General features: G+C 38.6%; 1 protein-coding gene across 17 annotated transcripts in view; it reads right to left on the bottom strand.

Moving 5' to 3' along the window:
• ahnak (AHNAK nucleoprotein) overlaps nt 1–16,365 on the bottom strand; it is a 33,429-nt gene that overhangs the window by 13,449 nt on the left and 3,615 nt on the right. For 10 of the 17 annotated variants that reach the window (XM_077235989.1, XM_077235991.1, XM_077235999.1 and 7 more), the window contains exons 2-5: nt 7,015–7,076; nt 6,601–6,757; nt 6,170–6,375; nt 43–5,896 (exon numbers count right to left, since the gene is read on the bottom strand). In XM_077235989.1, the coding sequence (XP_077092104.1) occupies nt 43–5,896; nt 6,170–6,375; nt 6,601–6,757 (6,217 nt within the window). In that variant the 5' untranslated portion in view covers nt 7,015–7,076. The remainder of the gene's footprint in view (nt 1–42; nt 5,897–6,169; nt 6,376–6,600; nt 6,758–7,014; nt 7,077–16,365) is intronic. The other 7 variants (XM_077236003.1, XM_077236004.1, XM_077236005.1 and 4 more) reach the window with 5 other exon arrangements.

Here is a 16,365-nt window from a genome sequence, read left to right as displayed (position 1 = left end):
CAATGTCAATGTCAAGATCAGAAGTTTTGATGTCAATTTCAGGTCCTTTAACATTAACATTTGCTTTTGGGAGATTGATGTCAACATCTGGGCCCTCCAGTTTAGGACCTTTGACTCCAAATGATGGCATTTTGAACTTTGGCATCTTAAAACCACCCTCGGGACCCTCAAGGTCTGGGCCTTCAATTTCAACTTTTGGTCCTTTAATATCTCCTTCCACTTTTGAAATGGACACATCAACATCACCTTTGAGTTTTGGGGCTTTCAGGTTGAAGTCAACATCTGGCATAGAAATCTTTGGGCCAGACATAGATGGCATTTTGAATTTAGGGCCCTTGATTTTTCCCTCAGGACCCTCAATGTCAAGCTCTGGGCCCTTGATATCTAGTTCTGCTGCTTTCATGTCGACTTTAACTTTTGGAACTGATACATCAACATCACCTTTCAGTTTTGGGCCTTTCATGTTGAAGTCAACATCTGGCATAGAAATCTTTGGGCCAGATATAGATGGCATTTTGAACTTGGGGCCCTTGATTTTTCCATCAGGTCCCTCAATGTTAAGATCAGGAGTTTTGATGTCAATTTCAGGTACTTTAACATCTGCTGTTGGGAGATTGATGTCAACATCTGGGCCCTCCACTTTAGGACCTTTAACTCCAAATGATGGCATTTTGAACTTTGGCATCTTAAAACCACCCTCAGGACCCTCAAGGTCTGGGCCTTCGATTTCCACTTTTGGTGCTTTAACATCTCCTTCCACTTTTGGAACAGACACATCAACATCACCTTTGAGTTTTGGGCCTTTCAGGTTGAAGTCTACAGCTGGCATAGAAATCTTTGGGCCAGACATAGATGGCATTTTGAATTTTGGGCCCTTGATTTTTCCCTCAGGTCCTTCAATGTTAAGATCAGGAGTTCTGATGTCAATTTCGGGTCCTTTGACATCAACATTTGCTTTTGGGAGATTGATGTCAACATCTGGGCCCTCCACTTTAGGACCTTTAACTCCAAACGATGGCATTTTGATCTTTGGCATCTTAAAACCACCCTCAGGACCCTCAAGGTCTGGGCCTTCGATTTCCACTTTTGGTGCTTTAACATCTCCTTCCACTTTTGGAACAGACACATCCACATCACCTTTGAGTTTTGGGCCTTTCAGGTTGAAGTCTACAGCTGGCATAGAAATATTTGGGCCAGACATAGATGGCATTTTGAATTTGGGGCCCTTGATTTTTCCCTCAGGTCCTTCAATGTTAAGATCAGGAGTTCTTATGTCAATTTCGGGTCCTTTGACATCAACATTTGCTTTTGGGAGATTGATGTCAACATCTGGGCCCTCCACTTTAGGACCTTTAACTCCAAACGATGGCATTTTGATCTTTGGCATCTTAAAACCGCCCTCAGGACCCTCAAGGTCTGGGCCTTCAATTTCAACTTTTGGTGCTTTAATATCTCCTTCCACTTTTGGAATGGACACATCAACATCACCTTTGAGTTTTGGGCCTTTCAGGTTGAAGTCAACATCTGGCATAGAAATCTTTGGGCCAGACATTGATGGCATTTTGAATTTAGGGCCCTTGATTTTTCCCTCAGGACCCTCAATGTCAAGCTCTGGGCCCTTAATATCTACTTCTGGTGCTTTGATGCCACCTTTACCTTTTGGAACTGATACATCAACATCACCTTTCAGTTTTGTGCCTTTCAGGTTGAAGTCAACATCTGGCATAGAAATCTTTGGGCCAGATATAGATGGCATTTTGAATTTGGAGCCCTTGATTTTTCCCTCAGGTCCTTCAATGTTAAAATCAGGAGTTTTAATGTCAACTTCAGGTACTTTAACATTAACATCTGCTGTTGGGAGATTGATGTCAACATCTGGGCCCTCCACTTTAGGACCTTTAACTCCAAATGATGGCATTTTGAACTTTGGCATCTTAAAACCACCCTCAGGACCCTCAAGGTCTGGGCCTTCGATTTCCACTTTTGGTGCTTTAACATCTCCTTCCACTTTGGGAACAGACACATCTACATCACCTTTGAGTTTTGGGCCTTTCAGGTTGAAGTCAACATCTGGCATAGAAATCTTTGGGCCAGACATAGATGGCATTTTGAATTTGGGGCCCTTGATCTTTCCCTCAGGTCCCTCAATGTCAAGATCTGGAGTTTTGATGTCAATTTCAGGTCCTTTAACATTAACATCTGCTTTTGGGAGATTTATGTCAACATCCGGGCCCTCCACTTTAGGACCTTTAACTCCAAATGATGGCATTTTGATCTTTGGCATCTTAAAACCACCCTCAGGACCCTCAAGGTCTGGACCTTCAATTTCAACTTTTGGTCCTTTAATATCTCCTTCCACTTCAGGAATGGACACATCAACATCACCTTTGAGTTTGTGGCCTTTCAGGTTGAAGTCAACATCTGGCATAGAAATCTTTGGGCCAGACATAGATGGCATTTTGAATTTGGGGCCCTTGATTTTTCCCTCAGGTCCCTCAATGTCAAGCTCTGGGCCCTTGACATCTACTTCTGGTGCTTTGATGTCACCTTTAACTTTTGGAACAGATACATCAACATTACCTTTCAGTTTTGGACCTTTCAGGTTGAAGTCAACATCTGGCATAGAGATCTTTGGACCAGATATGGAAGGCATTTTGAACTTTGGACCTTTGATTTTGCCCTCAGGTCCCTCAATGTCAAGATCAGAAGTTTTGATGTCAATTTCAGGTCCTTTAATATCAACATCTGCTTTTGGGAGATTGATGTCAACATCAGGGCCTTCCACTTTAGGAACTTTGACTCCAAATGATGGTATTTTGAACTTTGGCATCTTAAAACCACCCTCAGGACCCTCAAGGTCTGGGCCTTCGATTTCCACTTTTGGTGTTTTAACATCTCTTTCCACTTTTAGAACAGACACATCAACATCACCTTTGAGTTTTGGGCCTTTCAGGTTGAAATCAAGATCTGGCATTGAAATCTTTGGGCCAGACAAAGATGGCATTTTGAATTTGGAGCCCTTGATATTTCCTTCAGGTCCCTCAATGTCAAGCTCTGGGCCCGTGATATCTACTTCGGGAGCTTTAATGTCTCCTTTAACTTTTGGAACGGACACGTCAACTTCTCCTTTCAGTTTGGGGCCTTTCAGGTTGAAGTCCACATCTGGCATGGAAATCTTTGGACCAGAAATTGATGGCATCTTGAATTTGGAGCCCTTGATTTTTCCATCAGGTCCCTCAATCTCAAGCTCTGGAGCTTTAATATCTACACCTGGTCCCTTAACCTCAATATTGCTTTCAGGGATTTTAACATCAACATCTGGACCCTCCACTTTTGCACCCTTGATCCCGAATGATGGCATTTTAATCTTTGGCATCTTAAAACCACCCTCAGGGCCTTCAAGGTCTGGGCCTTCAATTTTGACCTTTGGAGCTTTAATATCTCCTTCCACTTTTGGAATAGACACGTCAAGATCACTCTTAAGTTTTGGGCCTTTCAGGTTGAAGTCCACATCTGGCATGGAAATCTTTGGACCAGAGATTGATGTCATCTTGAATTTGGGGCCCTCAATTTTTCCCTCAGGTCCTTCAATGTTAAACTCTGGAGCTTTAATATCCACATCTGGGGCCTTAAACTCAATATTGGCTTTCGGGATTTCCACATCTACATCTGGACCCTCCACTTTTTGACCTTTAACTCCGAATGATGGAATTTTCATCTTTGGCATCTTAAACCCACCCTCAGGTCCCTCAAGGTCTGGGCCTTCGATTTCCACTTTTGGTGCTTTAACATCTCCTTCCCCTTTTGGAACAGACACATCAACATCACCTTTGAGTTTTGGGCCTTTCAGGTTTAAGTCTATATCTGGCATAGAAATCTTTCGACCAGCGATTGATGGCATCTTGAATTTGGAGCCCTTGATTTTTCCATTAGCTCCCTCAATGTCAAGCTCTTGACCCTTGATATCCACATCTGGAGCTTTAATTTCCATGTCTGCTTTGGGAAGATTTATGTCAACATCAGGTCCCTCCACTTTTGGACCTTTGATTCCAAAGGAGGGCATCTTGATTTTTGGCAGCTTAAAACCACCCTCAAAATCCTCAATGACATGGCCTTCAATTTCAACTTTCGGTGCATTAATATCTCCTTTCACTTTTGGAGTGGAGACATTCTGTGTTGGCCCTTTCACGTTTAAGTTCACATCAGGTACAGAAACCTTTGGACCGGAAATTGATGTTATCTTGACATTGCTGTCTTTAACTTTTCTATCAGATCCCTCAATGTCAATCTCTAGAGTCTTGATATCTACATCTTTTGCTTTAATCTCCATTTTTGCTTTTGCAAGATTGAGATCAACATTTGGACCCTTCTCTTCTGAACTTTTCATTCCAAATGAGGGCATTTTTACCTTTGAAACCGTAAAGTCACCCTTAGCACTCTCACGATCTGATTCTTTAATATCAAATGTTGGTGTCATAATGTTCCCTTCAACCTTTGGAACAGACACATTAACATCTCCTTTCACTTTTTGTCCTTTCAGGTTTAAGTCCACATGTGGCATATAAATTCCCTGACCAGAGAATGATGGCACATTAAATGTGGCTTCTTTGACTTTACCCTCATGTCCTTCAGTGTGTTTTTCTGGACCCCTGATGTCCATATCTGGTTGTGTAATTTTAACATTAGCTTCGGGTAGACTTACTATAGTATCAGGTACCTGAAACGTTGGACCTTTAAGTCCAAATGAGGACAGTTTTACATCAGTGCCCATATTGGAGCCCTCAAAATTAGTGCCTTTCACTGTAAATGATGAAGCTGACCGATCCTGATTGCCAGTTAAGCTAAAACCTCTTTGACTAACATCTTTAGGATTTTGATTGTTATAAATCACTTCCAAATCAGGACTTTCTACAGTAAATGGTTTAGTTCCAAATTGTGTTTCTTTCACATGGGATATCCTGAGTTCACCACCAATGTCCTCTACGTGAACAACTGATCCACTAGTTTCAACTTTTGGTAACTTGACTTTACCGTCTACATCTGGGATGGCAAAATCCGAACCCTGGCTGATTTCAGCTTCAGGATGTTTAATATTTACCTTGGGCCCTTGAACATCTATGCTAAATTTAGACAATTTAGTTTTATCATCAGAGCCATCCTTAAGTGCTTCAGACAAAGATTCCCTGCCAAAACTGCCGGCTGAATCTCCACTAATGGAAAAACCTGAAACACGAGTGTTCAGAACAGGGACCTTAACTGTAGCAAACCCAGTTTCTTTAATCATACTTGATGCTTTAAAACCAGCTTCCATTGGAGAAGAAACATATCCCACTTCTTTGTCTAACCCCATGGTTACTTTGCCAGAAAGATTACTACTGCCTGTAGAAGTTTCAGTCCTTGCAAAACGTTCTATCATCCTCTGTCCTTTTCCCCCGGACAATCCAGTGTCTGACACATTAAATGCAATCTCTCTCCCACTACCATCTAATTCGCTTGTTGCTGTGATAGATCCTGTGCTACAGTGCTTCACAGAGGAGCCAGTGATATGGGGCCCGCCAAGAGATATGTCCCCCATTTGTATACCTCCGTGTGCACTGCTAACAAGGCTACTATGTGGTAATCTGATTTGTGAAGAATCCCCCTCCGACTGCTCATGCTGCAAGACCTGAATTTTGAACTCAGGGCTTGAGGAATCAATCTGCTGACTAGACCCCCCCGGCATGTCCACAGTGTAGGTAGTTATTCTCCGAGTGATTGTAGTAACGGTGCAACCATCACTGCTTGTGCTGCTGTGACGCTCTGTACGCACATCGACACCCTCAGCAAGATCCTCAGACTTCAGTCTAGGTTTAATCTTCTTAGTGAAGATTCTTTTGTAGTCTTCGTCATCTCCACTCTAAAGTAAAGGAATTACAATATTAGTATGATATTCCATGTCTGTGTAAAAATTGTAATGTTAGAAACAAATATTTAAAAAAAAGTTAATTTAGTTAAATATGGAAATACTGATGAAACTAAAATCAGTTGACACTGACTATAACAATGTTTGTTCTAATACAATGTGTACCAATGCTGAATTACAACATTTAAAATTAATAAAATGTATGGTTCACATGGTCAAGGTGCTGGTACCATATAACACATGGACCAAAAATTTAGGTCACATTACCAGGAGAATGTCTGAACTAGAGCCGCCTAACCCTCCACGTCCTTCCCAAGACAATGTTCCCATTGGAGAGCGGCAAGGTGACTTGTCTCCAGTCTTGTTTTGTAATTTTAGTCCAACCTTATGTCGGTTTAGAGTCTTCAGTAGCTCAGCTGTTTCTTCTGAGCTCATGTTGTCAAAGTAAATGGTGGCCCCCACAATTTGGTCACCTGTTACAAAGGGCAGTACATGGGAAGTTCAAACTAAACAATATGTAAATTTTATTTGGAAGAACTACAAGAGCATTAGCTCACAGACAATAGCTCAACACCAAAAAAGGGAATGCTGCTCAAATGTTGCTCCGAGTATCAAATATTCTAGAAATATAAGAAAATAAGATTTTCTAAATGTTTGCACAGTACATCAGAACATGCAGGGTTATTTTAACTACATACCTTCATATACATTTCCAGTATGAGCAGCAGGGGACTCTTCTTTCACCTCTGTGACAAAAATCTCTCCTTGACCTTTTTGTTCTATGGTGAGCCCATGCTTATCAGGGCCCATCCACTGTGGGTAAAGCACTTCCCTTGTTTCCTGCTCGTCAGCCATCTTTTTAAAAAATACAAATAATCAATAAATAAATAAAATGAGAAAACATTACACAATAAAACAGTAGAACTGTTATAGTACAATACCAAATATACTAGGTATATGTTGCCTAATGTGTAGTTTTGATTAAGTTATAAATGAGCAAAAGCAATTATCTAAAAATGTTATACAAAACTTTTCACCAATTGCTATGCTGCAAATTACATGTAGCTATTAACATCACATAGCTATAACATGCATCTATTAATTCAGTATACCTCTAAATGTGTTGCTTCTTCGCCTGCTCCCTAGTGTGGACCGTGTCAGCACTTGTTCTTTCCTTAATACACACATAAAAAAACAACTGTAAATGAGGATCAACATGTGACCACTAGATGGCAATACAATCTCCAACAAAAAGTTGATTAAATTAGCATGATTTCTCTTTGGGAACTTCGCATATCTTTCTAGTTTGAACACACTATCGGTTTCCCATGTATTTCTTTAGCTTTGACAAAGCACTGAACAACATAAAAACACTTCACAACAAGAGAAATAACTTCTTATGTATTGCAAATAAGACAAACGCTACAGTCACTAAATGTATTAGGCTCAGTTTAGCATTCAGCTTAAACATTTAAAACCATCTGATATACTTAAAATTAATATCAAACAGTAGCTTGCAGAGCAGGGAGGTTTTTACTTGATGAGCACTGCTTAACATGGAGTTATTTAGCTGACATGTGGACCAGGCATTCCAGCTTTCAAAACAATAAGTTAATTGTTTTAGAGATATCACCCCCTCACAATCATCTACACTACAATTACACAGGACCTTTTGGATATGAAAACACCTACTTGCATATTTCACTAAACTTTTTCAAATAAAGTTCTAGTTCATTTTAATTATAAATTATATACTTGATACAGTGGCACTGAATTTATTTTATTGTATGATCTCAGAATAACTATGTAATAGCAGTAACAGTATAAATATAAAATAACATAACAGCTACAAAATATCTAATTAGATCCAGAATTTTGAAATCTCTATAATAATAATAATAATAATAATAATAATAATAATGAGAAACTGGGCACATGCTGAATGAGAAAAAAAGTACATAGCCATTAGCAGCACGTGATCAGTCTCATGTGATCATGAATTTGGTGGGATCATGTATGAGAGTTATTCAAGTAACCTGAAAAATAGTAAGTATACCCACTTCTGAAAAAAGCCTGACACTGACCTTAGTGGGTTACCGAAGGAATGTACACTCAAAATAAAATGTGTGAATACAATACTGACAAATATTGAAGGCTAGTGTGAAACTCTCCACTATTCATGAAACTGAGCAATGAGAGATAAAGTTAATTAAATAAATTGAAATATATTTACTCTTTCGTCAACGGTCAAGGAACTGCAAATGTTTATGGTCATTCAAAAATTAAATAAAAAAATCATAGTTAAAGTTGTTGTTTTTATTCTGTGTTCTAGTCTGTGCCTATATTAGTTTTATGTTCATCTAGAAGTAAGAAAGAAAAGTATATGTTCTTAGGCCCCGTTTACACGAGAACGATTCTGGGTGAAACCTTAAAAATATTTTATCCGGATGTACCTTTCGTTTACACGGCGACGGCGTTTTGGAGGCTTAAAAACGCAAAAAAGTGAAACCACCCTCCAGAGTGGAAATCTTAAAAACGATCCACCGTCGCGTTCCCATCTAAACAGTAAAAACGCAAATCTGCTCACTGAGGCTCTCGTCGCGTACGTGTTTACGTCACAGGCATGCGCCATTACAGGAAAATAACCCCAATATTCCGGATTTTTCCATACGTTGGACCTTCAAGTTGCCATAGCAGCTCTGATAAACGTACAAGAGTCTTTTCAGCAGTTGTACAAAATATTCTCAGATATAGGTGTTGTTGTGTCGCAGTGCTTCACATTGACACCTAGCCGCCTGGAGTGCATACTACATCGAATTTCACACTCTTTTGCGTCATCATATGCACGCGGATTTCCCCCGATAACGCTCGTCTAAACGCAGAATAAAAAGTGATAACGCAACGCCACTTTTCTCTTCAGATCGTTTCCGTGTAAACATAGCCTCAGAAAATGTTTAATGTTATATGTTCTTAAGAAAGTAATTCTAAAAGTTGATAATTCACCTTTATAAGATTGTACATTTTAAAATGTACAGTCTCTCTTCTGGGAATAGGGACTCTAAAAGGATTCATCATAATGGACCAGAGAAATTCTGTTTACTTTCTAGAATGAGAACATTCCCTCCCCCCAAATTTATAAATAACACTTGCCTCCCACAAAATATGGGGAGAAAGAGGGAGGCCTGGTTTTGAGTCCATGTTGACCATTGTTCTCCAGGCAAGACAGGGCAGGACAGTACAGAAAGATAATTTGAGAGTGTCAATCTGGCTTCCCTCGATACCACGGCACAGACCACAAAACATTTGCGTGGTCCACATTTGAATTGTACACAAAATATTCTACTTATGCTAAAGGACTATTAGAGAGGCGGACAAATATTAAGGGGATAGACAGCATCAACATTATAAACAACACTGAAGAGAAAAAAACACTGTGCCATGCAATGAAAGATTACAAGGCTTGTATATTAGATTGTATTATGTGACTGTCACAGGTTGTTAAATTACAAATTCAAAAAAAAATAATAATTGTCATCACATCGCACATGCAACAGCATAATTCACAATATTTTGCACTTAATAGATATCAGAACACTTTGCACTGAAAAAAAAAGTCGCTGCCTTATATTTAGTATACAATCAACTTGGATGTTAAAGTCACTTAAACTTAAATTACATAAAAATGACTTGAGTCATACTTAAGTTATACAAGATTCAACTCAATTTTGTTTATCAAAATAATTTAAGCAATTTCAACTTTTTTATGAGTAAAAGCAATGTAAAAACACATGTAGTCATAACTTATTGATCATATAATTTTTTTACAGTGCATGCAATTTCAGTGAAACAAAGTCCACAGTGGGAGAAATGTAAAACATGAGACATTGAAGCGGTGAAACCAAAGCCAGGAAAAAAATCCTTATTATTGTTGGCTAAAGTCAGTATTTATGAAAGGAGAAGGGGAAAACCTACAGTGCTGTGTACTCACGAACTCCCTAGCAATCCCTGCAAAAGCTTATTATTTCACTCCCAGGTTGTTAAATGTTCTGCCTCTTAAAGGGATAGTTCGTCAAGATCCAAAGGTTCTCTTTAGGCCTACATACTTTAAAGGGACTATTTGTAGTTTTTTAGGTATTTTATTATCTAAAATCAATATTTTTATTCATAAATATGTCCTCAATGGTGTACAAATACCTCTGCCAATTATCTGACTTATCCTCGTAAACGAAGAATTTATTATCTTTATATACATGTGACTGGTAGGTCCACGGAGGCTTCCATGTCGTTCCGCCATCTTGAAAAACTATAATAGCAGAGAGGGTAAAAAAGTACTAGGCCAACGCGTTTCCACAACGCGTTTTCGTCCAGAGCCAGCGTCACGTAACTGAAAGTAGCAGGAATGGAGGAGCAGAGCAGTGAGAGGTGCTTGTCACTGCCCCAGCAACTTTAAAAGGCTGCATTGCATTATTTTTAATGGCATACATATGCCGCGCCACAGGAGAAGAAATCCTCGTCGCCAAAAAAGTCCAAAATTAAACGGAAAAGGAAACTTGACTGGAGATTACAAAAAACAAGAGTCAATGTCGGGATAGCTTTTTCCAGGTGGAAAGAGCTAATGCAGGAGAAAGATTTCAAAAGAGTGGATTCGCTGACGTTGCCTGCTTTCTCCTCGACAGGTAGGCTAAGTCAATATTACAGTCTAAACGACATGCTTTTTTTCATTGCTTGTTTGTCTACTTTATTATATAGACAGTAGAACATTTATAGTTAAAAGGCTCTTGCCACTAAACCAGTGTATAATACATTATTTGTGGCCCAGCAGGCACATTTCAAACGACCATATGTGATTGTGAGACAACATTTAGCTTTCACAAGAGTATACACCATGATACTACTAGAGCATTATTTGGAGGGTATCTGCTTAAAGTATGGCTCTCACCCAAAATCATATGATCTGTTATGATCCATGTAAGCAGATACTTCATAATACCGCCAGTGTTTGTGCAACCATAAGACTTCAGCAATGAAATGGAACACTTTGTTAACTGTTGAGTTGTAATGGGGACCTAAAGGACCCACGCTTTGAGGTCTAGCAACAAAAAGCAACTTATTATAGTGTGTAAGACATTGGAACAAAACAAGCAAAAGGAAACCCCTGGATTTAGGCTAACGGTTTTAAAAATTGACTCAGTAGATTTGAAAAGAAACAGCTTAGCCCATGAATCCTATTTTGGTGATATAACATAATATATCAAGTAGTTCTTGCTGAAAGGCAAGTAGGAGATACCGCTCATGCTTTCATTCAGTCCGCTGTCAAAACAACTGATTAGCAGAAGCTTCTAGTTGGTCTTATACAATAGCTGATGTTTTATACACGTTATAAGCCAACCCCACTTTACACTCAGAGTACCTCCAGAGATGGTCTGACTGCACAACGAGCATAAAGACTAAAGACATCTGAACAAATTAACATAGATATTGAAGTTTTTTTCTTCTATTCATTAAGATATAATCAAATGTTTTTTCAAGCAAGCATATTTTGCAGCATTGAGGAAAACCAGTGTCTTAAACTAGACTGTGGCAATAGGAAAGAGCACTTCTTAATGGCTGGTCTGCCATTGAGAGAAGACAAACGTGCATAAGGAGTGTCATACTTCTGAATGTTGACTTGTCACAGTAGGTGTTGAATTTATGTTTAACAATAAAATGAGTGCAAATCTTAATTCTAAAATAATTTTAAGATTTAAAAAGTTGAATTGATTTAGTTATTAACAAATAATTTAGAATGCACCTTCTATAAAATCATATCAGTTTTGACAGGTTTAAGTGCACTGTAATAATTCTATTTAGCATTAACATTCCAAACAAATTGATCAAATAAAACCTTGCAAAAATGTACTTTAACTCCGGGAGGATAAGGGAACCTACTGGATTCCCGAGGCTAAAGCTCAAACTCTCTCCCGTCTTCCGTTATATTCTGAAAGAAAGCAATGTGTTTTCCAAATATTTCCATGCATCAAATAGTCCGACCAATCGAAAATGGTCAATTACAAAATGTACATTCAGTGGAAAAGATTAAAACAACCAACACCATGTTATCTTTTAAAGTGAAAAGCTCTTAATATAGCTAAATAGTTTAGTTTGCATGGTTTCGAGACCTTAGGCTAGTGAATCAGGCAGACTAAATTTCCCTTTTCCTTCAAAAATGCAGCCCCACCCTAGTTGGTTTTATACTTTGGTTTGCCCTAAGAGGGCGACAGTGACTGTAACAGTTACAATATGAGCACACAACACAGGGAGTTTTCCTTTGCAAGACAGGAGCTTATGTGTCTGCACAAGCTTAAATATTTCCTTTAAGTGTTTCTGTTAAATAATTGTCTGAATAGTTTTTGCCTAGGCAGAAACACGCAATTAGCTTTGTGTTTAAATTCCAAGTTTGATAAGTAGCTATTGTTAAATACAATTACCAACATCACTCCCTCAACATAAACTCATCTTCACATGACTGCAAATCCACCCTGTGCTCTGAACACTGGGAATCTGTTTGAGCAGCTACAGAAAGAGTGAAATTGCGAGTCATACTCAGATTTTACTGTTTAATTAAAAGATTCAAGAGTCAATTTCACTTGTCTAAAATTAAAAACGTATATGTCAGTAAGTTAAATTCTCACAGTCACCTAGGCCTTTGTTTGCAACGTTGATGTCAGGAAGTAATTCAAGATGACTGTAAACTAAAACCAAGTGAGATGTATTAAGCCATTCATAGTAACCATGCCAATGCCATGAAACTGTCACTTGCCACAAGCAAAATTAAAGTTCATGTAAGTTTCTCACAGGAAAGCAAACATCATGTGCAAATCCTCATTTGATCGCCTAAAAGCTCCACTAGTCACATGGTATGGCCGAAGACACTGGAGACTAAACTACGCAGTCATTTCACTCATTTAATTTCACAGAAACCAAATGATCAAACGTCATTATCCACTCTTATCTTACATTTAAAAAAGAGGGAGAGGGGTGAGTAGTTTTTCATTTCATTTAAGGAAAAGGTTTAGATGGTCAAATCATGTGGGAAACAACTCCTCTGTCAAGTAGTTCAATATTTGCTCCACTCAGTAGCCTATTTGTTTAAATAATGCAACTCTCTAGTTAACCAAAACTGATAAGTGTAAATTGTATAATCTCATGCAAGGCTTTTATCAAGGTTAAATCAAATGACTTCTTACAAAACAACAAATAAAATACTCCCTCAACTCAGAGAGGTAGTATCAAGGACATAAACTACTGAGTTTGTGAATACAAGTGCCATAAGCTCTTATATACAATATTTAAATCTTTAAAGTGTTGAATTGTCCTTCATGACGCATGGCCTTTGAAGCTGTCCCGTGGCTTCCAGTCCAATTTAGCATTCCCTTTTGATAATTTCTGCATGGAGGAGGATGAGGACAAAGAGATATCTGTTTTAAGCCTTTTGGTCTAGGCTAGAGAAATGTTGGGAATTCGTTTCGTTACATAAACATGTCTTTCAGGCCAAGCGAGACAAGATGTATGAGCGTTTCATGTGAACACTATAAGAGAGATCAATTAAATGTGGTTTCAGTGACACTAATATCTTTTTTAAGCCTTATGACTGAAGTCGATTCACAGATATGGTTACTTTACAGCAGAAAAACATGAAAAGACTTCATGTAACACTAGCACTGCAAACAAATGCTGAAATCAGCACAGACAGGTACATGCTTGCGTGGACCTGCCCTGATATCAATTCTCCTCGGTACAATTCCACTGTTATTGCTCTGCTAGAAAACAACTGTTAACAGCAAAAGTGTTCATTTAAAGCTGCCCCAAGAAAATAGTATATTTACCCTAACTTATAATCAAAGTACTTCTCTGTCCCACTGAAAAAATAATGGAAAAAACTTTGCTCTAAACTTTTTAAAAAAGCAAACACTTGATGAGGAGTTTGCACAATACGTCCTGAAAATGAGCTGCTATTCTGAAGGGGTCGAATCAGAAGGAACGAAAACGCATTACTTTTTCTCTTTGCCAGCTCTAACTTCTTTGTCTATTATTTGAAAACCATTGCTAGAACCTATCACTACCCTGTTGTTTCATTAACGGATGGTTATTTCTGAGCTGTGACTGAAATAGTAATAGGCTCGCTGTGATAAAGGCCAGTCTGGATGGGGCTGTCACACTGTTTGCAAAGAACAACATTTGGCAGAGCAGCTGTGTACACTCAAACGGGTGACATCTACTAACCCTGCACTTAGTTGTATCAAGTTTGCTGTCACCTCGCTAAAGGTGGAGCTAGCCGAACTAAACCACAGGTTTCAAACCAGCTCACTAATAATTCTTACTAACAAAATTTTGCACGTACTGAATTTAAAATAATGCCATTTAGCTTTTAAAATCTTTGCAACCAATTAATTTCACGGAATAAATATCCTTGCATAAAGTTTCTATTGTCGTGCTCCAGAAAGACTGGTACTAGTACAAAACGCAACCATAATCACAGGTCTAAGTTGTGTCAGAGGACACAGTAATGCTTCCATCTGGCAGAGGTCGTTTAGCAACAACTGTGCAAATCTAAAAAGAGCAGACTTTATAGCACAACACAGGCGGCAAACCTTGCAAATCCAAAGCTGGGGACACGCCCTTCGGACAATAAGAGAGAAACTACACGCACACCATCTCTCAAGCCCGCACATAGCGCACAGAGAGCTGAGAGCCCCACCCAGGGCTCCAGTCACACGCATTCCTTGATAGAGCCGTCAGGCCAACTGGAAGAGAGCCCAGCCTCTCCTGCAGTGACTAACTCCAAAGCAATGTCCTACTCTCTACCCAACCACTTAACTCACCCAGTGGGTCTGAGCTGTACAAAAACAGGGTACTCTTTCAAAGTTTCTACTTACTAACACCCAATGAAGCAAAGAAACCTGATCCTTTTCTTATTTCATTAAAGGAAGGAAGCCAGCCGATTTCCAAGTGTATAAAGGCTAACAGAGCCCCTCATTACACTGATTACTGCACAGCAAAAGTAGTCGTAAAACTATTGTTTGCATGGTTTAAAAGGTCTTACTGCTCCAATGTAAATGTGGATATATAGTTGTGCAATTGCTCACATTTGTAAAGGTTCAGCAATGCAGAGGGGTAGATAAGTGATAGAATTGTTGGGCAAACAACCAAACCACTAATTATAGAAAAGCCACTGCTAGGGTTTAATGCCACACTTTTTCCATTAAACATTGTAATGTTTAATAACAGACGCACAGACATACAGTCAGCCATTGCACAATGCAATAACATAAATTGTGGCCTTTGGCATTGCTTACAGAAGATGCTTGGTTACTTGGCTCTTTAGCAGACACGTTTTTCCAAAGCAATTACAGGATACTTTTTATTACAACAAGTGTAAGTCATATTTCTCCATTAAATGCTCATCATTCATTTTCTTGCAAGAGGCAGGCAATTTTTACGAAGCAAGAGCTCATACATAAAAAGGATAACTACAATTTGGTTAAAAATTCAACTTTTACTTCCACATGGACTCAATTCAAACCCACAAAGTGACCAAACTCTCGTGCAAAAACATACGCTTTCAATATTATTGTAGAAATTTCAACTTTTTAGAGGAGCAAACTTGAACAATCTTGATTAAAGAAATGCTAGAGAAACATTTACATAATTCAGATACATGTTGTATATTAGCTAAAGGCTGTCAGTATTCACATTGAGTTACGTTTTTTGTCTATCCTGACATGTTTGTTTATCCTGTTAACAAGGCTTTTCAAACGGAGTCAAAGGATATGAGTCAGCAATCAAATACATAGTGATGACTGATGGGAAGGTGGTTCGCTTACCAGCTACCATCATATGGTTTTATAGTTAGGTCTGAAACAGCACTGCCAAATGTTTTGTAGAAGTGAAAGGGTATGTGGTTTGAAACATCTAAATTTGTCAGATCTTAGCTCTTATCTACAATTCAACTAGAAACAAACTCATGTAAACTGCACCTAGAATGATCTATTCTAACCTCTGCTGCGTCTCCTTGTGCTGTTGTAAACAAGTAGATGTGCATACCTACATTACTGAAATGGTGTGATGTAGTTCGATCTGTAGTCAAATGTTAAGTCTACGTCAATAAATGCAGATCATCAAATCTCCTTAAAGAATACTTTTGAATGCATTAGAACTATTAAAATATGGCCTCAGTGTTTAATTTGCCATATAAAATACTTTATCCAAATAAGCGTGCAACTTCGAAACAATATCGTCGCAAGCAGCTCTTACGTCAGGAAGCCATGTATGTAGTGTCACTGCAGTGTATATCTTTGCTGTTATTCATTGATATGAAATATTTAGTCATTTTACATTTACTTGAAACATACTTGAAGCATATTGTAATCAAATCCGGATAGAATAACACCTGAACAAACAGTGACCTTTAAATGTACACTGTG

Source organism: Siphateles boraxobius, unplaced genomic scaffold (genome assembly GCF_051911475.1).
Source record: "Siphateles boraxobius isolate OS27281-9 unplaced genomic scaffold, OSU_SipBor_1 2, whole genome shotgun sequence".
Lineage (NCBI taxonomy): Eukaryota > Metazoa > Chordata > Actinopteri > Cypriniformes > Leuciscidae > Siphateles > Siphateles boraxobius.
This window is presented reverse-complemented; position numbering and strand designations above follow the sequence as displayed.